Here is a 22,010-nt window from a genome sequence, read left to right on the forward strand (position 1 = left end):
AGTATGAGCTTACTGAATCAAACAATCAGACAGTCTGTTTAATTGAGATAAATCTGAATGACAGTGATGAAGAGGTGAGGATGATGTTACAGAGGGTCTCACCTGCTGATGAAGAGGAAGTAACTGCTCGTCCAGATTTAACCTGTGATCTTCACTGTAAAACAAAGAAAACTCAAACCTCTGATAAATGTTAAACTGGTTAACTTCAGTTAGTTAATTTGACTGACATTTTACATCACAACTCAACTTTGACTTTTGTTAAATGACCATTAGTTAAAAGTGACTCAGATCTGTGTCTGTTAGAAATCATCAGCTTTTCTTCTCTTGATTATTTATTGTGTAAATCTGGACAGTTCTGTGCTGCTCACTGTGACACTAAACCCAAGGACACATTCCTCAACATGACAACACTCAGCTGTTACACAACAAGGACATATGAAGTGTATGAAGTACAGTTTGCTGTGCAAAACATGTTGGGAAGTGTATGCAAATAGATATTCCTACATAACTGAATTAGATGAGTAGACATTGGATGTTTAGTCAGCTGGGGTCATATAACAGACACTTCCTGTCTTCTGTCTGAGGATGTGTCCCAGTGTGATGTCACACAAACAAGTTCAACGATGCTGCCTCTCTCCTCTGTGGTAGACTGGCATCCTGTCCAGGTGCACCCCACCCTTGCCAAATGTCAGCTGGGATTGGCTCAAGCTCCCCCGCAACCCTGCAGGGATAAGTGGTATGGATAATGGATGGATGGATGCTTCTCTCCTCTCCCTCAGGTGTTTTTGTAAACCTTTAGATGTCTCATTGAATAAGGCCACGTCAAAAAAAAGAGGTGCACCACAACCAGAAGAGTTCCGTCATCCTCTTCACAGCTGGTGGTAGCTGCTTGGCTCACTGCAGCATCATGGTCTGGGGTCGTCTGTATCTCATGAGTTCTGCCTGCTGACATTTGGTTGTGTGATAAAAAGAATAAAAGAGCAGTGATGGATAAGAGTGAAGGTCAGAACAGACGAATAGTCCTACGGTTAGGACAGTTGAGACGTCAGAGAGCTTCAGTTAGGATAGGAACAGTGACTTATGAACTCTTCATCTGTAATGATTTTTTCCCTAATGAAGGTCATAACCCTAATTGGGAAGTTTCTGTAATATAACAAACAGATCTAATGACTGGTTTAAGAATAAAAGGTATCAGACTGGGTTGGCCTACAGAATCAGGTGTGTGGTGATTTGTGACCAGGGTGGCCTGGGATTGAGTCACATGACCTGACTGAGCTGCTGGTTCCTTTTGGTTCTTGTCTCATGTTGTCCAGCCTTTTTTTCTCCCTATGAAAATGCAACAACTCTTGTTTTCTGGGCTTCTGGATTTTTTAAAGGTGTATCTACCTCAGTCATGGCCACTTTTTTCTTTAACAGCTTTTTTTCAGCAACTCTTTGTTGGAGTATTATTAAAACTATTTACACAAAAAAAACATTCGTTCCAGGGGCAGAAATGAAATAAATAAAATAGAAAATAAAATAAAAAGAAGTTCAGATCAAAGTATCATTGTTAATTTTTCTCAACGACTCTTTATTGTTGTATCGTTGACAGTATTCACCTCCCAGTACCTGTGTTCAGGAAGCTGGTGCCAACAGGTCACGGACCTCTGCACGCGCGTGCATTCTTATGCAGGGGCGGAGACATACTGGAAAACAACAGTGAATAACGCACAGAACTAGGGCAGTAAGAGCAGAGATCTCCGATTGGTTGAAAGTGTTTGGGGGACAGTCTCTCTGACCAACCACCAAACAGTATGTCTTCACTGAGCATTTAGCCAGATCCCTACACCAGCAGCGTCAGAGCAGACGATCCACAGATAGGGCGTCGGTCCATCCGGTCACTGTGAGATCGGCTCAGTCTGAGCAGCGCCGCCAACTGTTGCGACACAACTTTCCTCCTGACGGGAAGTGGGAGGTCCTACCCAAGAACTACACGGACGTGACACCGATAATATCTTAAATAAATTTAACTAGTTTCGGCCGTTGATGGTCTGAGACGTAAAGAGACATGGTTTTGATCTACAAAGATTAAACAGAGACCTTAACTGACGCCCGTTAGGTGAGTAACAACCTCCTGCTTTAGACTGCGGAAACAATATGGCGCCTGCGTGGAGATGATAGTGTTAGCTCACAGTGCTAAATATCTAATTTGCCACAGTGATTACTGTGAACATTGTTAGCCCAAAGTTACCATTAACCGTCGGTCTGTGCTTTTTCAGAATGTACGTTAGCCGCTGTTCTCCCTGACTGTCATCTCTCAGAGTAATTGTGACGCTGATCTGACGTTACGCTTTGATAAGACTAACGGGAAAGTTACGGGATGGGATGTTTCAGACAGAACCGACCCAACCTCTCACTCCTTCCTCACTTCATGTGTTTATGTTCACAGACAGTCGTCATCATGGTGTCTTCGAGAGTGCTCCAGCTGCTGGGGTTAGCTTGCCTTGTCTCTGCGGTACCTGCCAGAGCTGGTCAGTACCATTTTACATTTCCACCCTGATACAGAGCCGCAGGGAGAATGTCTTATTGTTGTTTGATCCTGATCCACAAGGAGCCAGTGGGATTTTAACATTGACCTTTGCATTTTTGTATAAAAAAAGTGTTGTGACAGGTTTTGTCCACCAGGATAATTCACTTCACTAGTGACACCACTGTATGATGTTTGAAGCCTAAATACAATTAGTAGCAGTAAAAAGCTAATGTTAGGCTATAAGCCAACTACACCATGGTCACATGACTTCACCGTCACCACCACTAAACTTCAACTTGTAGTTTGATTTAGCTCTGACCTCTTCTATAAAAGCCTTTCCTCTGACAAAGTTAGTAACACTTTGTAGAGACACAACGAGGCTGTAAAGGTGGACTGGTGAGGAGATCAGTTTTCATGTTGGACTGATGACGTTTAATGTCCCCGACAACCTCTGTAGTCTCATTTAGACACTTGTTAGGAACCAGTCTTTTTTAACAGACGGAAAAGCTTCAAGAATCAGGGCTGGGGGATTTACTGGGGGATTTACCGAGGGATTTGATGTCAGAGAATCAAACCTGAGGTCACCTCATAGTTGTGTAGCTATTGAATGTCATATATGTTTTTGCTCTGGGTTTGGACACAGAACCATTTACACATTCACAGTGATTTGAATAGAGCCCATGTATGAGGGGCCATTGTGGCCCGTTTTTTCCTTGGGGGGCCTCAAACATTTGCCTGGTTTGCCTCTGCTGGCGGTGCACCATCATTATTTGATGTCTGTAATCTTGGAGGGAGGGGACACAACACAACAGGACTGAGACACAGTCCAGTCAGCTCAGTGTGTACACACTGTGTGTGTCTGATGTCACCTGGTAACACAACACAGCAGCACAGGGTTAGCGTCAGGGCTAACATACATGTTGGAATAACAGATGTAGTTCTGTTCTGCTGAGCTTCAGTAAACACATTGTATCAGTCAGACAGAGGCTTAGGTCAAAAGTCAGAATCATGTCCTCTCTGCCCTCGTCTCCTCGACCTTGATGTTAAACGTCATGAGGTCAAGGAAAGGTATGAAGGAGAGGTCATAGGGACTTAGGAAGAGACAACGACTCTGCAGAGAGAATCTGACTGAATATTTTTTTTTTTTTTTTTTTTTTTTTAGTTTTTCTTTTTTTACTTAACTTTATTTATAACACATGGGTGATAAATCCTCCTTTAACCACAGAAACAAACAGGATGAAATGTTCAAATAAGAAACATGAAAGGAAAACACAAGCAGAGAAACTGAGACATTAAAAATTAAAATTAAATTAAAATAATGAAGTTCTTTACACAATGGGAGGGGATTTAGTGAAATGACATTTCTGTATATGATATTTTGGTACGATGATGATGTTTCTATAAATCTGACAGATTGAACAGAGTAAATCTATAGTTCTGGATCTGGATCTCAGACCAGGATTTACATCAGTTCTGGATCCTGTCACAAACATAAAATAGCTGCTCTGTTGTTTCTATATTTATGTGGGTCTGTCAGGGTTAAACTACAATGGTCTTGCTTTAAATGTTGTTGTAGCAAGGAATTGTGGGACGGCATTTTCTCCTTTCCTTTTGTAAAGGAAGGTCCAGTGTTTCCTCTGCTAAAGGAGATAAGATAGAAGATAAGATTGAAGCTCCTTTCCTCCTCACTTAGAGACTTACAAACAGCTGTGATCATGGCTGCTTCTCAGAGGTTTCATGTCTTAGTTTGAACCTTCAGAGGAGAAAAACACTCTTGTGTTCTGTTGTGGTACCAGTGTTGTGCCACTAGGTGGAGCCCCAGCCTGTGTCGTGTCAGCTGTGTGTGACACCCTGCTGATGAGAGTATGATTGTTGAGTGACAGCATCTTGTTGTGTCGCTCCTCAGGCAGCGACAGTCATCTGCTGATAGCCCCTCAGTCTCCGGTGCTGGAGATTGGGACCACCTTCACAGCCACGTGCATGATCATCAACACAGCTGAAGTCACGGCAGATGACCTCTACTGGAATCTGTCTCAGACCAGGATACCCAGTGAGCAGTACACCAAGGTGAACCAGTCGGCTCTGAGTGTCAGCCTCCAGGTGACAGGGGAAGAGCGTGAATGGTTGTACTGTAAGTGTTGGAAGCAGTCAGCCAGCGTGGTGCTGAACAGTGGCAGATTCATCCACGGGATCCTCCTCACTAAAGGCTGTACGTTTGTTTTTTCACCTCATTTCAGATGCAGGAGGTTTGTGGACACACACAGGTTGTTAAACATGTTGTGTTGTTGTTGTTCCTTCTGTCAGATCGACCAGAGAAGCCTGAGAACCTCACCTGTACAGCACTGCAGGAGAACAAATACATCTCCCCAAACATCACCTGTCGCTGGGACTCAGTGGGACGTCAGACCACAGGTGTTCCCACAAAACACACCCTGTTCCTCCGAGTCATCCCGTGAGTACACACACTCATGGTCATCATCATCCTCTGATAAAGAGTTCACTATTGTTGTGTAGTGTTTGTGATGACACTGACAGTGATGTGTATTTCCTGTCACACACTCAGTAACAGCCTTTTGATTCTCCAGGTGTGATGTCAGAAGAGTGACACCTGTCTGGATCATATTGATCTTTTTAATAATTATTGATCTTTAGTTAAAAATCTAACTGATGTCTGTGTATGTGTGACGTAAAGTAATGAAACTGGTCTCTGCTCTGATTGGTCAGAGTGAAACATCACTCACTCAGGTGACACACTTGCCGCTGTGAGAGGGGATGATGACAATATTGTAAAACTAATGAGGCAACATATGAGAGCCACAGAGATGAAGACATCACATGACTCAGGAGTATGTTCACACACACACACACACACACACACACACACACACACACACACACACACACACACACACACACATATACTTGTACTTCTATCTTTGTGAGGACACTCATTGACATCATGCATTCCCTAGCCCCTTACCCTAACCTTAACCATCACAACTGAGTGCCTAACCCTAACCCTGACCCTAACCTTAACCTAAACCTAATTCTAACCTAATTCTAACCAAGTCTTAACCCTCAAAATGTGATTTTAAGATGTTTCAAAAAGTGAGGACCGGTCAAAATGTCCTCACTTTCCCAAAATGTCCTCAGTCTTTTAGTAAAATACTTTTTTTGGTCCTTACTATGTAGCAAGTACAAGTACACACACACACACACACACACACACTCTTTATCATCATTATTATTATTAGTGTGATCATTGTGGCTTCACTGTTCACTGTGTCACTGTTCAGCTCCTGTTGTGACTGTGTGTGTGGATGGAGCCATGACTCCTCCACGGCTGGTACCCAGGATCTCATAGATAAGGAGGCAGAGGGAAAATATAAACTCCGAAAGTGCAGTTCAAATCTAGTTGTGGAGGATGAGTTGCGTGTGTGAAAGGACAACATGTCATAGTAATCAGGTAAGAACATGTGACAGATTCTGGTGTCCGACAGCATCTTCACACATGGATGTTAGACTGTAGTTTTTTTTGCCAACATTCTTTTTATTGTTTTTACAATATAACAAAGAAATAGAAAGAAATACAATTACATGTCTTGAACGAACATGTCAACCGCCCACCCCCGGCCCTTACAAATTTTCAAATTCTTGGTTGGGAATCAGGTTAGTGAGTTCATTATATATAAGAATAAATAAATAATATTAAAACAAACATATTTCTGTAATATTAAGTACTACAAAGCGCTACTGTTTACATGTCCCCAGGCTCTTTCACCACATGAGACAAGTCTGTCCTCAATACATAACAAATAAAGGGGTCCCAGATCTGGTGGAAATTATGTTGTTGATGTTTCATTGTATATGTAATTTTCTCTAAAGGGAGAGTTGAAGACAGTTCAGACAACCACCTCTTTACACTTGGGCTACTGGTGTTTTTTCATGAGCACGCTATTACTCTCTTTGCCATGAGTATACTTAAGTCTACAAATATTCGTTGATGTTTTTTAAACTTATAGACCAAATATAAACAAATGTGGGACTAAGGGTATTTGAATCTGTAAAATATTTTGAATACATTGTTTTATTTCTTGCCAGAATTTTTGTATTTTTGTACATTGCCAGATACAGTGGAAAAATGTACCTTTTTCCTTCGCACATTTAACACAAATATCAGGTATAGCGCTGTTATATTTGTGTTTCTGGAGTGATATATGTTCGCGTCAACCAGTTGTATTGTAGTAATTTCAGGCGGGTTCTTGATTGTGCTTGAGAGCATGCCTCCCCCCACTTTTCTATTGGGATGTCCTCCTGTAGATCTTCTCTCCATGCCCCCAGTCGTCCTGCTGATGTTGCTGTACTTCCATTTATTAGGCATTTATAAATTTTGGATATTAAACCCCTCCCTGAGCAATCCATATTCATTATTTTTTCTTCTGTAGACCTTTCAGGGATGCATAATATTTGATTTTGGCGTGTAATGAAGTTTCTCAAGTTAGACTGTAGTTTAACCTTATTTGGGGTAAGGTGCGGTAAAATGTTGGAATCATGTGAAACCTGGGAGTATACACCCACTGTCAGACAGGACATGGGAGGAAACTGGTGTGGTTCGACTCTGATTCACATGATTACAGTGAACTGCTCATCATTGTCTCCTTGGAGCCAAGCTGACACTGAAATCTTCTGCCTAAGACATCTGAACTCCTGCTGGTCGTCTCTTCCTCCAGCTCACAGAGATTTCCTCCACATTTTGGTGTTGTCAACAGGATCTCAGAACAACAAGATTGGTAAGTGTTAAAGCTTGTCTTTGCTTTTTCCTTACCACATCTGTGTTTGACAAGATCATGAAGAAACTGTGTAGAAGTCCTGCACATTGGCCATGAACACCTAAAGCTAAAAAAGTCAGCAATCAGTGAGTGGAGACACTGAGCCTCCTGGATGAGCTCTGTGATTGGATGTTCAAACAAAACTGTTAAGTTAAGTGAAGCAGAAGATGAGAATTCAAGTGAGTTGTGACTTTGGACTCAAAGTCAGTCATCTTATAAGATTTGAATGGTCGGTTTGTAAATCTGAAAAGACTGTGGTGTGTGTTATCCCCCACAGCCCACCGGAGGGGTGGTTAATTCTGGGGCTACTTCGGGTTGTGCCCGGCGCTGATGAGACCCACAGTGAGACACATCCTCAGGAAAGAAATTCCAGTGTAATCACTACCTGTGGTGACTGTGTCTGTCGGAGAAAAGGGTTGTGTGGTGCTGTTTGTCTCAGAGCTGAGGGGCTGGTAAAGAAAAGTTTCTGTTGAATCTATCAGTGACGGGGCACTAAAGTTAGTAAAAATGTGCAGGTTCAGATGCAGCAGTAGTGTTTGTTGAAGTGTTCTTGTTCAATGTTTGTGTGTCTAATGCTTCAATCTGAACGTGTCATATGAGTAACAATCAGTCACAGCAGAGATCAAGTCTAAGATGCCAGTCTGACGAGATCACACTAGATGACAGTGTGAAGCATTTACCGGTAGTTGAAGTTGTCAGAAGTAGGTGTGTGTGTGTGGCTGTGTGGCCTTTTCGCTCATGTGTGAGTGTTGTTTTGAGGAGTGTAAGCTGCAGAGAGCTGAAGTGATAAAGACTCTGAAGAATAGCTCAGTCCTGTTGGATTTCAGGCACATGAGAAGGTCTGACATGAATGAATGAATGAAACAATGAAGCTCTGTGATTTTGTAGAGTCTGAAATCTTCTGATTCAAAGAAGTGATGCAGAAATGTAAAATGCTCCATCACAAGGTAAAAGTCCTGTGGAAAATCTCCTTCATTATCATCACCCCCACCAGGGAGGTTCTGTTGTTACCAAGTCCTGAACTCATCTGAACCAAACTTGGTGGAGGAAGACCTGATTACATGTAGTCCTGATCTGGTTGAAGGGGTGGATCCAGGAGTTTGTTACCACAAAAAGTTTGTTACACACTCTTTAATGTGTAGGATTGTTTGGCCTTGGTGGAGGTGCGAACCCTGAGTGTTTTTATCACTGTTAGTCTATGTGCACGTGCACTGTTTCCTCCTGTAATACACATGTTGGTGGTTTTTTGACTTAGCCCCTCCCCCTGAGGTCTTGGTTATAGGCATCACACTAGAAATCATCCAGTTATGTTTCAACAACAAAATATAGCTTATCTGAAAAAAATCTTGAAAAAATATTTAATATCAAGTCCTTTAGAGTCCTCTGTCTCTCAAGCCCTTTTCCACTTGTCAAAAACCCGCTCAGACCCGCTAACATCAGGTCTGGAAAAGGGTTTAATCAGCATTCACACCCGGGTCAAATGACTCTGCAGTAGACAACGGTATTTATCGGCTCTGGCTCCAATTGGCATTGATGTAAAAACAAAACCGGGTGAACCCGCTAATTTTCGCCTCTTTTCCTGTAACGTCTTTCTGAGCACACAGACACAGGCCTGTCACCTGTCCAGGTGTTGTAACATCAGAAACTCAATGGCTACACTGAGATCAGGGATAAAAGAGTGAGCTGCAGCTCTGAAAGTTTTAAAAACACACAATCACCGATGGAAACATCTCATACGGAGGCTCCGACACTTTAACTGGCTTTTACCAGTTTGCAGGGTGGCTAACATTTCACTGTTCCTCCAGTGCTCCTGTGCGTGTGTTCTAACTGCATGTGATGACATCACTCCTTGTAGTTGTGTGTCTCCTCAGTCCGAACAGAAAGACAAACTCGACAGTCCGTGGAAAAGCGGTCAATCAGTTTTTATAAGCGGGTTTACCCACATCTGCTTATACCTGATGATAATTTTAGTGGAAAAAGGGTACAAGTCAAGGCTTTTATCAGTGTTTGTCAAGGAGGTCAAGTCCTGAGTCACATGACTTGACCCCCTCTACCTGTGGTGAGTGGATCAGTTGTGATGATGTTTAATGTTCTAGACAACCTCTGTTAAAGCCTCAGGTAACACAGCCTCAGGCCTCAGGTAACACGGCTTCAGGTAACACAGCCTTAGGCCTCAGGTAACACGGCCTCAGGTAACACAGCCTCAGGTAACACAGCCTCAGGCCTCAGGTAACATGGCCTCAGGCCTCAGGTAACACAGCCTGAAGTAACACAGCCTCAGGCCTCAGGTAACATGGCCTCAGGCCTCAGGTAACACAGCCTGAAGTAACACAGCCTCAGGCCTCAGGTAACATGGCCTCAGGCCTCAGGTAACACAGCCTGAAGTAACACAGCCTCAGGCCTCAGGTAACACGGCATCAGGTAACACAGTCTCAAGTAACACAGCCGTATGATCTGTAGTGAAGGTCTGACTGTTGTGTTAAATCTTTTGTCAGCATTTTGGAGACCTACAACGTGACGACAACAGGTAACACAGCCCAGGTGTCTGTGAATACGTTCCCTAACTTCATGGAGCTGGAGATCTGGGTGGAGGCTCACAACAAGCTGGGAGCAGTGGAGTCTGAGCACCTGAGGACAGAGGCTGGATATGTGGGTGAGTTCACTGATCTACACCTGACTGACACCTGTTCACTGCTGTCACAGTGATGAGGATGAGGATGATAGTGATGGTGATGAGGATGATCATGGTGATGGTGGTGATGATAGTGATGATGATTGTGATGATGATGATGATGATGATAGTGAGGATGTTGTTGATGATGACCCTGACCCTGTTGCTGCTGCTCGTTGTGTCTGTGCTGCAGTGAAAACCGACCCTCCAGCTGACGTCAGGATCATCTCAGAGCAGACTTTTCCCACCTCCCTGCTCATTAACTGGAATCGTCCTGTCGCTAAAGAATATGTTGTGGGACTGACGTATCAGATCAGGTTCCGCACAGATGGGTCCCTGACTTGGACTTATGTAAGTATGATTGTCCTACTGCTCATATGGGGGACCGCTATGGTGGCCCTGAGGGTTCAACCCTGCAGCTTCAGAAGACATTTAGAAAACACACGAGCTGCAAACACGATCAAGGGAGCAGTGATGGACTGGCTGGGACACACCTGTTCACCTGACGTTAACCTAAACGTCACAAAGAGCTGAACCACGAGTGCGTACCAGCTGGTTCTTCACGTTATGTTGTGAGTGTTGGCAGCGTGTTTGTGTCTAGTTGTCAGTTGACACAATCAATGAAAGATGTTTCTCATGTCCTGCAGGTTCCTCCTTGGGAGACTGCCAAAGACATCCAGTCCTTCAGGATCCAGAATCTTCAGCCTGACACAGTCTACGTCACTCAGGTCCGCTGTAAACACGCTAAAGAAGGCTTCGGTTACTGGAGTGAGTGGAGTCACAGTGCCACCAAGAGAACGCCAGAGGGCGGTGAGTATGAAAACCAACACAACCTGAGCGAAGTCTGACTTTGAGTACATCCAGGTTAATGTGGAGGTGCTGATGATTCAGAGTGTAGCAGACATACTGACCTGGCATCAGCCACAAGCCTTAAAGACGTTCAGGGGACGGACATGCAGGGTTATGGACATGGAATTGACTCTTACTCTCTCCAACATCACACCATCAAAGTGATAAGAAACAGAGACAAGGGACCCCTCCCTCACACATATACACCCAGACCATGGGTGAAAGGGTCACATGATCATCTCCAGAGGATCAACAATACACAACAATACACACAAGATTAGAGTAAACAACCAGACTCTCCATTTCTGTAACAATAAGACTCTGAATCAGTGTTTGATTGTCATTGGTATAGTAACAGTAAAAAGGACTTAACACACACACACACACACACACACAACACACACAGTCTAAGGTTCTTCCTCTGTCCCTCTTTAGATACACAATTATACATTATGTTACCAGCCTCCATCCAGTCCTCACCAGGAACCAGCAGTTTCCTCCTCACAGACACAGATCTGATAAAACTATAAAACTATTCTGTGATGTTTGTGTCACGAGTCAGTCCCTAAATTTATATCCTACAGAGCTGAGATGTGCGCGTACCACAAGAGCGGATGCTCTCAGCAGGCGAGCGCCAGTTCGACTCCCGCCCGGCCCAACTCTTTCCTGCGTGTTATTCCCCCTCTCTCTCTGCCCCTTTCCTGTCACTCTCTACTGTCCTGTCAATAAAGGCAAAAAATGCCCCAAAAAATATCTCTTTTTTTTTTTTGTGACTTAATTTTTTTATTGTTTTTAAGGAGAAACAAATACATCAGACCGATAAAAGTGAAAGATACATTGTAATCTAATAAACACCAACATAGAAAAACAAACAAACAAACAAAAACAGGCGGCGACCCCTACCCCCCACCCCCCCAACTTGGATCTCTATAAAGAAAAAAAAAAAAAAAACTCTTACAGGACATGAGAGACCATGTTTAACAAGAAATGCAAGTAGAAATAATGCTTACAGCAATTCCCTGATATTTTCTGCCATTGTTTGCCATGCTAGAATAGTATCAGTTCCAGCACAGTGCATTCTTGCCACTGAAAGCTCCATATTTATTATGTCAATGTAAGTGTTAATCCAATGGGGTTTGGTAACTGTATGTGGAGGTTTCCAGCGTAAAGCCAGTATCTATTTAGCAGCAGTGATGCCCGTCAGGAGAGTACGTCTCTTCCAGCAAGTCAATTTTAACGAGGTGGTATCATTCAGGAGTAACACAATGGGAGAACATGGTACAACAACTTCAAGTACATTAGAAAAAGTAGAACAAACCTCACCCCAAAAAGACTTCACATCCTTACATTCCCAATACATATGTATATATGAGCCTATAAGTTCATCTGAGCACAGGGTGCAAATTGGAGATGATAAACGTTTCATGAGAAAGTTTCTCCTTGGAGTGAGGTAAGTCCTGTGGATATAGTTGAAATGTATCTGTTGATGGTTTTGGTTTTTAGAAGCCAAGACTATCGAAGACCAAATCTTTCAATTCTAGTTCAATGAATCACCTCCAATATAATGCTCCAATTCACTAGACCAAACATGTACAATAGGAAGGGTTTTATAAGAGGCATCGCGGATAAGTGAATAAATTCGGGAAACCAAACCTCTTTTTCGTCCTCCATTATACAGAGTGGAATGCAAAGGGTGAGCAGAAAGAGGAGAATTCCATGGAACTCCATATGCTTTCATAGATGATCGTAGTTGAAAGTACAGAAATACAGATGTACCAGGTAATTGGTAAGACAGTCTCAAGTCATTGAAATCACGAAGCCCATTCTCATTATATACATCAGCCAAAACATGGATACCCCTTGAGCTCCAGTCCGGAAATGAGAATGGGACCCCTCCAGTGAGTAGGGAATAGTTATTAAAGAGTGGACTATTCATATGCCATTTGCATGTATTCTTAGATTCCTTCTCAGCACTAGCCCATGTTGATAAGAGGAAACTCATTATGGGACCAAGTCGCAGCTTAGCTCGTTTCAAAGGGACAGTGGAGTAAATCAGATCCTCTAGTCTGTGTGGGGATGCTAGATTCTTTTCTATAGATTTCCAACATGGATCAGAGTTGGGGTTAAGCCAATCTGTGAGTGGTCTCAATACAAATGACCAAAAATAGTATTTAAAGTTAGGCACGGAGAGACCACCCTCTGTTTTATCTCATTGTAGAGTAGTTAACTAAACACGTGGCCGTTTCCCTCCCCAAATAAACTTAGAGACCAAAGAATGTACTTTTTTCCAGTAATCAATTAGGGGTGGTAAGGGTAACATCGAAGAAAATAAATTTATGCGTGGTAAAATATCCATCTTAATAATTGAGACACGGGCTTGTAAAGATTTTGGCAAGTGAGACCATCTATTAAGATCTGCCTCGATTTTGTTATAGATGCCCTGAAAGTTCTTATTGGCAATATTAGATAGTGAAGGAAAAATATCCACCCCCAAGTATTTGAATTGTTTAACCACTGGGATGTGCTGAGGTAATGAACTCAGGTTCAATTCCGAGTTTAAGGGGAGAAGCACAGATTTTGTCCAATTGATCTTGTAACCGGATAGAGAGCTAAATTCATGAAAAGTGTCCAAAATATGCGGTAATGATAAGGTTGCTCTGTCGAAATACAGTAATATGTTATCAGCGTATAGTGATATGGAGTGTGTGGTGTTGTTAAAAAAGATGGGGGAGATATTTGGGTGTTGACGAATTTTCTGTGGAAGGGGCTCTAATGACAAAATAAAAAGAAGCGGGCTTAACGGGCATCCTTGTCGGCATGAGCGTGGTAAATTAAACTTATTTGATATGATGCCATTCCTGTTAATCATTGCAGACGGGTTATTGTATAGTAGTTTAGTGAACTTAATAAAAGATGAACCCCCCCAAAAAATATCTTAAAAAAAAAAAAAAAAAGACAATCTATCACCATCCCTTACACAAGCTAACAGACACTACACTACAGTACAGTACACTACTACTTCCACAATGTCTTTATTATTATTACTATTATAATCAAAGCACTATGCTTTGTATTGTTTCTTCCTGTCATTATTAATGATATTAGGTTTATATATTGTCTCCTTTAATGTTTTATGGTCATGGTGGAAGATGGATGTGTGAGTTTTAAAAACTCCAGATTAACCAATTCAAAATTTCTATAGAAAGTAACTTTCTCCTCAATTTGAAACGAAAGGAGAAGATGGGTAACGCCCCCGAAACATGCACCAACCCCCAGAGGATAAAACTGTCGTGATCATATCAGACGGCACCTTCTGCTGAGTCAAGCAGCAGAAGTGCCTCAGACTATTATTTGTAACTTTAAAAATTTTTTTCAAGATTTTTGATTATTTTAGTTGCCTGGCCAACACCAGACTCCTCTAAAGTTAAGTAATTACAGTGTTATCTTACATCAACCTGCAAGAGACGCAGGCAGATAACACCATCTGCCTACTAGAAAATCAAGAGTGCCCCAGAAGACAGTCTGCTGGCAGACTTTACCTAAAGCCCTGGCCTTGCTTCGCTACAAAATCGATGATGATGATGATGATTGTGATGATGGAATAACAGCTGTTTGTCTTCTATTCTTCGGCTCAGCACCAACAAGTAGACCAGACCTCTGGAGGATCATCACTAATGAACGAGTGCAGGTGGTATGCAAGGTAAACTCACCTGACACACACCTGATGGATCAATGTGAATATTTTTACAACATCTGGAGAGCAGTTGTGACACCTGTTGACCTCTGATGTCAGACCACAGAGACCAGGACTCTACTGTCTCTACTGTCTCTGTCTCTACTGTCTCCACTATCGGTACTTTCTCTGTCTCTACTGTCTCCACTGTCTCTGTCTCCACTGTCTCCACTGTCTCCACTGTCTCTACTGTCTCTACTGTCTGTGTCTCCACTGTCTCTGTCTCTACTGTCTCTGTCTCCATCTCTACTGTCTCTGCCTCTGTCTCCACTGTCTCTGTCTCCACTGGAACCATAACTGATTTAATGAGCCATTCGCAGTTTCACTGTACTGTCCGTGTGTACTTAGACTTGCATGGCTTAATCTCTGAGACAAGCATATGCTCACAGATGGACTTCACTCACTCTTTATTAAACATGCTTTTAATTTGGAGGACAGAGGAAAGAGCAGATTGTATTTTGTTTCTATGCAGCAGCAGACGACTGATGACATCTAAATGATGAATCAAAGATAAATATGACATCATAGATAAATGAAGTCATTAAATGAATGAAGGTCGTCTGCAGTGTAAAGAGACTGAGAGCAGCTCCAGTCTGACTCCTGAGACAACAAAAAAAGGAACTGATGAAGATGAGGTGTGGGCTCTTTCTTAAAAAAAATAGTCAGGTTTAGAGACACAGGACTGATGGCACTGCAGTGTTCATCAGGTCTCAAGAGTCCACTGGACCAGGACCAGGTCAGACTAACTTTAGTCAGAACACACAGAGTAAACAGAATACTGATAAAGACCTGAAGGCTGATGTTTTTCTGTGCCACACCTGGTTATGTTCCACGTCCTGGTGCTGACAGGTGACCCTCAGTGTGACTTTGTCCTGACAGGATCCTTTGTTTGCCAACGGGAAGATAATCAGGTTTGACCTGAAGATCCAAGACCAGAAGGGAAAAGTTACGAATGGAAGTTTGGAGTGGGAGCGGGTTCTGGTCAACAGGTCAGAGGAAGACTACAGGTCCACCCAGAGGAAGATCACTATCCTTAAAGAGATTCACCTGGCTGACAGGAAGTCCGTCAGAGTGGATGTTATCGCCATCAATTCAGTGGGGGGGTCTGCTCCAGCATCGTTAGTCATCCCTGAAAAAGCACATGGTAGGTCTCCATGGTAATGCTGAGCTACAGGCCACACCCTGAAGGTCCTGACAGTGATCTCCATCATGATCAGGTTAATGCGAGTCTGTGAGCGACTGTTCAGACACCCACCTGTCACATGTCCTGTGACATGATGACGGACATGATGATGTCAAAGGACATCAAGTCCATCTGATGATGATGTCTGTAGACATATTTGTGTTATTTACGCTGATCAGCTTCTCATTAGTGTGAACCTGTCACGTGATTGTGTGACATCATTGACTCATCTGAACAGAGACACTGTGTTTGGTGTGTGTGTTACAGAGCTCCCCTCAGTGAAAGGTCTTAGGGTGTGGCCCCATGGGGGTCAGCTGTGGCTGGAATGGAGCCCCCCCAACAGATCACCTGTGTCAGAGTACATTGTGGAGTGGGTCAGTGGGGACCAGGTGGACTGGCAGAGGGAGAACGGGAGCACCAGACTCACTGCCATTAAAGGTGAGTCTGTCAGGTCAGGTCAGGTCAAGGTGTCATTTAAAGGAACAGTTCACCCAAATCTGTTCTCACTGAAAACAAACCACTCACCCCCATAAAGAGTGAAGTGGTTTAATCCATCATCAAGAGGGGTCAGCTGGAGTCAACTGGGGTCAGCTTGGTTCATCTGGGGTCAGCGACTGGAGATCAATAAAAACCAGTTCAGTCTGAACACCGGTAGAAACTGGATCCACTCACTGAAATATGGCCGTCAAGGTCTGAGTCACTGTGCTTGTGTGCGTGCACGCGCGCTGTGTTATGTCATGGATCCTGGTGTGTTGTTGTTTTCCAGATGTTGTCTGCAGACTTCAGTATTGTTGAACATGTTTTTCCTCTGTTGTCGACATCAGGTCTGCATCCATTTTCATTTCTCCTCACACAACCAGGGATTTAGAGATGTGACATGGAGACGCAACGTAGAGACATGACATGGAGATGTGATGTGGACTAAACTGTTCATTTATAGTGAAGGGAGCCACAGGCAGCAGTGGTTCAGATGTCTGTAACAGCATCAAAGTCTGCTGAGGTAGTTTGTAAGTAAAGTGCAACAAACCAACACAACCCTCCCAGAGTGATGACACCAGTCCTCATCTCCTCTGGTGTGGCACTAAAACACTTGAACACTAAAACAGCAGAGTTGATGTATGTTCACAAAAAGACAGGTTTGAGGATAATTAGTTGTGAGGTCAGATAGAGATCAGTATCTGATCAGAGGAAGCAACCTGAGATGTTTCCTGTCATTGTGGCAGCGTCACATCTTTATTATCATCAATCCGTTGACTGTTCTCCATGAAAGACTTCAGACCACTTCAATGATACTTACACAAATAAATAGTTTTTACATTGTTTTATTTAGGTTTTACTGACATTTAATGTGATCCTTGGTCTCAATGTTGAATCTAGGAAACCTGGAGAAGTTTGTTTGCTACAGCGTATCTGTGTACCCCATCTACTCCGGGTGGCTTGGGAGGGCAGCAACCATGGAGGCCTTTCTGGAGCAGGGAGGTAAGACAACGACACACTCACTGTTGTGTTGTTCATGTCACAATGAAAATTGACTCATTCAGTCATTAAAGACCAAACTCTAAATAATGTCACTGAAAAGATGTTTTTGAAATTAAACACAGTCTGTAAGTTCTGCTTTGAGGTGTCTCAGTCACAACAATAATAAAAGATGTTTAGTGATGTCAAGTAGTGTGAGATCATGGAAGTTGCTCCTCCTGTTTTTAATTCCTTCAGTGTCGGTGGCTCAGGAGGTTTTTAGTTTTTACAGTCAGAGATTATTAGAGGTTGAACCTGTGCTCAGCTTGTTTCTCTGATTAGATCCAGGCCAACGACTAAAATCCTTCATTTGGTTAAAACATTAAGTCAAAGGTGTAGAAAGTGAATCTTAAAACCGGATAAAAGTCAAGTCTGACTCTTCTCGCAGACAACCACAGCACTGACACGAGTCACTAACAGTGACCGATACTTGTGTAGATGTGACATCAGATGAGCCCAGTTGTATGAGTAACATGTATGATACTATTATTGTTGCAGTTCCCCTCAAAGGTCCTACAGTGAGTCTGAACGGTAAGCCAGGACATAACCACGCTGAGCTGGTGTGGATGGAGATTCCCCAAGACGAACGACGAGGCTTCATCACCAACTACACAATCTTCTACTCCAGTGACACGGAAAAACGCTGTTTGTACCCATCACATGGTTCCTGTCAGGTCGTGACCAGGTTTTACTGACCGTGTCCTAACGCTGATGTTTGTTTGAATGTTTTGCAGTTGTGTTGGTTCCAGCTAACACCACCTCGTACACCCTGACCTCACTGACAGGAAACACCAAGTATGACACGTGGGTCATAGCCTCGACCATCGCAGGCTCAACCAACGGCGACCGTCACTCATTCATCACTCTGAAGTACGGTGAGTGTCTCCTACATTCAGTCTCAGAGCCATTTCCTACTGTTCCAAACACACACTGACTTCATGATGTCTGAAGAGAAAGGTCATGATGTTTAAATATGGAGCTGAAATGACCAAACCTGTGATGATGGGATGTGGGGGGGTGATGATGGCGGGGTGATGATGACGGGGTAATGATGTGGTGATGATACGATGATGGTGATGGGATGATGATGTTGATGGGGGTGGTGATGGAGTGATGAAGGGTGGGAGCAGTGCAGGTGAAGTCTGTTCATGATGACCTGCTCTGATGTCATCTTCTCTGTCCCATAGAAGACGGAGTGATCGAGCTCATCGTGGTGTGCGTGAGCCTTGGATTTCTGTTTGTTGTTGTCATGATGATGCTGCTCTGCGTCTACAAAAGAGATGTGTAAGTTCCACTGAAACACCTGAACAGTTTGTTGATTTGAAGTTGCTGTTCAGTTTGAACTGTTCATCACTGAAATACCCCATAGAAACACTGTGACTGAAGGCGTGTTAGATAATGATTGTGACCCCCTCAATTTTTCCTGTCCTACAGGATCAAGAGGAACTTCTGGCCTCAGATTCCAAACCCTGGAGAGAGCACCATTGGTAACTGGTCTCCTGATTATCCTTTGAAAGTAAGGACCTCCTGTGAACTGACACAACTAACTACACACTGTAACAGTACAAGCTCCATGTTGTTTTCCAGCCTCAGTCTGCTCTGAACCAGTCACACTGGGACTGACCGCTGCACCCACACTGCAGCTGCACTGTAATCGCACTGCCACCACAATGCAGATGCACTGTAATTGCACAGCAGTTGCACTGTAATTGCACTGCAACCACTCTGCAGCTGCACTTCAATCACACTGCGACCACGCTGCAGTTGCGATGCAACTGTGCTGTACCTGCACTGCAGTCACTCAATAGATGAGCTGCAGCAGTTGAGGGGGGGGGAGTGGGGGGTGCCACTGATGTTAAGATCATGACTGATGCTGATGTCATGAGTTGCACATGATGTAGAGGTATGTCTGAGATCTGCCTGCACTAAAACATGGAGGATGTTAAACATGAAGAAGTGAGATGCATGTAAATGCAGCTGGAGGCTTCATCCAGGAGAGAGAGGGGGTGTAACCACCTGACCAACCCGGCCCTGCTACACCCTTCACAGGGCTGCTGGAAAGCTCCTGGAGTATTTAGGGCTGTTCCCAGAGAGACGCAGATCTTTTATTCTCACATACAGTTAGTGACATCACACCAGTTTGTTGACCCTGAAGTGTCAGGTAGTTGAACTTCATCTGTGGATAAAAATACAGTCAACGTTTCTCTTTGTATTCTCTGCAGGCGGAGACACCGAAGGAGAACTGTCTGTCAGGCATCAGTGTGCTCGATGTGGATGTGTGTGATGCAAAGTGTGTGTTTGAGGAGGACAAGACCGGTCTTCCTCTGAAGAAGGACAAGTATCTGTCTGAAGAGCACAGCAGCGGCATCGGCGGCTCCTCCTGCATGTCCTCACCTCGCCAGAGTGTGTCCGACAGTGATGAGGGCAGCGACATGGCCGACACCACAGCCAGCACTGTCCAGTACTCCTCTGTGGTGGCCTCCAGTGGCTACAAGGGTCAGACCCCAAGCTCCCAACCCCAGCAGGCCATTTTTTCCCGGTCTGAGTCCACGCAGCCCCTGCTGGACTGTGAGGAGAACCCAGACATGCTGGTGCAGGAGCGTTTCCCCCGACAGCCCTGCTTCACACATGCCGCAGGGAACGAAGACGGCACCAGCCAGCTGGAGGCAGAGCAGCACGAGGTGCTGGAGCCTCTGGACTTCTGTCCCCTGGAGGAGGACTCTGAGCAGACGGCATCTGCAGATGAGCAGTCAGCTGACTGGCTGCCAGCAGCACCCATCTCCAGCTACATGCCTCAGCTGGGTGGCTACAGGCCACAGTAAGACCACAGAGACCTGATCCTGGGTCACCTGTGTCAATGCTTCTGTGCCTTTGTTAATGTGCATTTCATCTCTGTGAAGAAGAGCAGTGTGTATCTTCAATATACAGAAAGTCCAGGAAGCTGTGGGAGAGACTGTAAATACAATGTGAACGTGAGCTTGGAGCAGTAGTTTGCTTTGCTTTCACATCAACCTGTACAAACTATATCTTTATAGAAGATGAAAGGTCAAACATACATGACACATGTATGTGGACACTCTGAGCTACTCAGTAAGAGTCACATGGTAGAGGGACACAGGTGGAGCTCAGACTGAGCGGTGCTCTAGTGGAGGAGTCTCACCTCTGCAGAGATGTTACCTGGACATTGACATTAACACAATATGTTTTCAGCTTCAGTATATAAACATGAATGTAACACAAGTTCACACTGACATGTACAGCTAATTAATGACAGTGCATGTTCAATAAAACTCTTCACTAAAGGAAACAGTACAGTCACATGAGTCGTGTACAGTTTAAAGACAAGTCATTTCAGTTATAAAAGCAGCTGACTCTGACCTCAGTGATGATACTAGAGAAGAAACTGTCTCACATCAAGTCAGACAGTATAACTGTCTAATAAATCACTAATTGTGGTTAATTTAAATCTACAGCATCAAGCAGCAATGTATGTTTATTCAGTGAGTCACTGAGGACGGTGACAGCGCTGCTCCTTCTAACACCCATACACCACAATAAAAGGTGATTGACTCCTTTCACACACTGACAGACGAGTTTGTCTTTCTGTTCAGAGAGGAGTCACGCAACTGCAGGGAGCGATGTCATCACAGACACACACACACACACACACACACACACATACATACACAGACGCAGGAGAGCCGTTATGTAAACTGGTGAAATGGATCAATCACGTCCCATCTCCAGGGTGATTCTCCTGTCAGTCAGTATGAGATGCTTCAATTGGTGATTGTGTATTTTTTAAACTTATTTCAGGGCTGCAGCTCACGCTGTCATCCCAGTGGTTCTGGTGTAATGGCACAGTGCTGGACAGGTGACAGGTGTGTTTACAGTGTGTGTGTGCTCTGAAAGACGCCACAGCAGGAAAATAATAATACAATATTTACTCTTCCTCTGTTCAGATTGGACCTGCAGCAGGTAAACCCAGAGCTTCTACTGGTCCATGGTTTTTATTCCAACCTTTAAATTATTATTTTTCTGTGGTTTCTATTATTAAGCCTGGAACTTACTTTACTTCTTGAACATTTTCAGCTCATTTTAACAACACTGTGATAACACTGATAACGTGATCATGTTGGTCACTATAATCTCTACCACTTAATCTCTAGACACTACAAATAATCCCTCCTCCACAGTGTGTGTCAGTGGAAGCATCACATCCTCCTCCACTCTTCAGACACACTGAATATACTGTCACGGTCTCAGATCGACCTAATATCTGTCGGCTCCATGATTTACAGTAAACACATCCAGCTGAGAAAACTCAATAGATTTCTGATTTGTGCTGACATCACTACGAACAGCTGTGAGTAGTTATCACTGTGACCTGAGACAGACCTGGTCTCAGAGCCAAAGGGTCTCGATTAAAGCAGCTTTACTCCATATTTTACCATGTGTTGACTGTAGTGAGAGGAGCTGTTGGAGACCAGAAGAGAGGGAACATTGGCTGAGGTTCATCAGGTGACAGACACCACAACAGGTCTGGTACTATAGGTCTGGGTCCTGCAGGTCATGATGATCATGATCTGTAACAGCTGAATGTGGAGATAAACAGCTGTTTGATCAGAGGTTCATCAGGTCAACTGAAAGATGATCTGTCTGCTCTGACCACAATAAATAAACCTGAGCTGGAGCGGTAATCACCTATGTGATAAGACATG

General features: G+C 43.7%; 1 protein-coding gene across 4 annotated transcripts; it reads left to right on the forward strand.

The window, feature by feature from the left end:
• The first annotated feature begins 1,843 nt into the window (after positions 1-1,843).
• On the forward strand, positions 1,844-20,601 carry il6st (interleukin 6 cytokine family signal transduce). Of its 4 annotated transcripts, XM_071467039.1 has the most exons (17): positions 1,948-2,098; positions 2,429-2,510; positions 4,416-4,718; positions 4,814-4,961; positions 7,240-7,299; positions 9,834-9,991; positions 10,203-10,360; positions 10,657-10,819; positions 14,494-14,558; positions 15,471-15,735; positions 16,042-16,212; positions 17,152-17,253; positions 17,788-17,934; positions 18,024-18,164; positions 18,477-18,573; positions 18,724-18,805; positions 19,512-20,601. In XM_071467039.1, the coding sequence occupies exons 2-17, from the start codon at positions 2,441-2,443 to the stop codon at positions 20,109-20,111; spliced, it is 2,730 nt and encodes a 909-aa protein (XP_071323140.1). In that variant the 5' UTR covers positions 1,948-2,098; positions 2,429-2,440; the 3' UTR covers positions 20,112-20,601. The 4 variants fall into 4 exon arrangements, with proteins under 4 accessions (XP_071323141.1, XP_071323142.1, XP_071323140.1 ...); XM_071467040.1 differs by lacking the exon at positions 7,240-7,299 and having other exon boundaries at positions 1,844-2,098; XM_071467041.1 differs by lacking the exon at positions 16,042-16,212 and having other exon boundaries at positions 1,947-2,098.
• Positions 20,602-22,010: the final 1,409 nt, after the last annotated feature.

The sequence above is a fragment of the Trachinotus anak genome, unplaced genomic scaffold (assembly GCF_046630095.1).
Source record: "Trachinotus anak isolate AG129_WGS33_773 ecotype Australia unplaced genomic scaffold, CSIRO_AGI_Tana_v1 ptg000028l, whole genome shotgun sequence".
In the NCBI taxonomy this organism is placed as follows: domain Eukaryota; kingdom Metazoa; phylum Chordata; class Actinopteri; order Carangiformes; family Carangidae; genus Trachinotus; species Trachinotus anak.

Bases quoted from the DNA above. Each gene is read 5' to 3' on its own strand.
- il6st (XM_071467039.1), top strand. From the start codon at position 2,441: ATGGTGTCTTCGAGAGTGCTCCAGCTGCTGGGGTTAGCTTGCCTTGTC. The intron at 10,361-10,656 runs GTAAGTATGATT...CATGTCCTGCAG, and splicing joins GGTCCCTGACTTGGACTTAT to GTTCCTCCTTGGGAGACTGC. The intron at 17,254-17,787 runs GTAAGACAACGA...TTATTGTTGCAG, and splicing joins GGCCTTTCTGGAGCAGGGAG to TTCCCCTCAAAGGTCCTACA.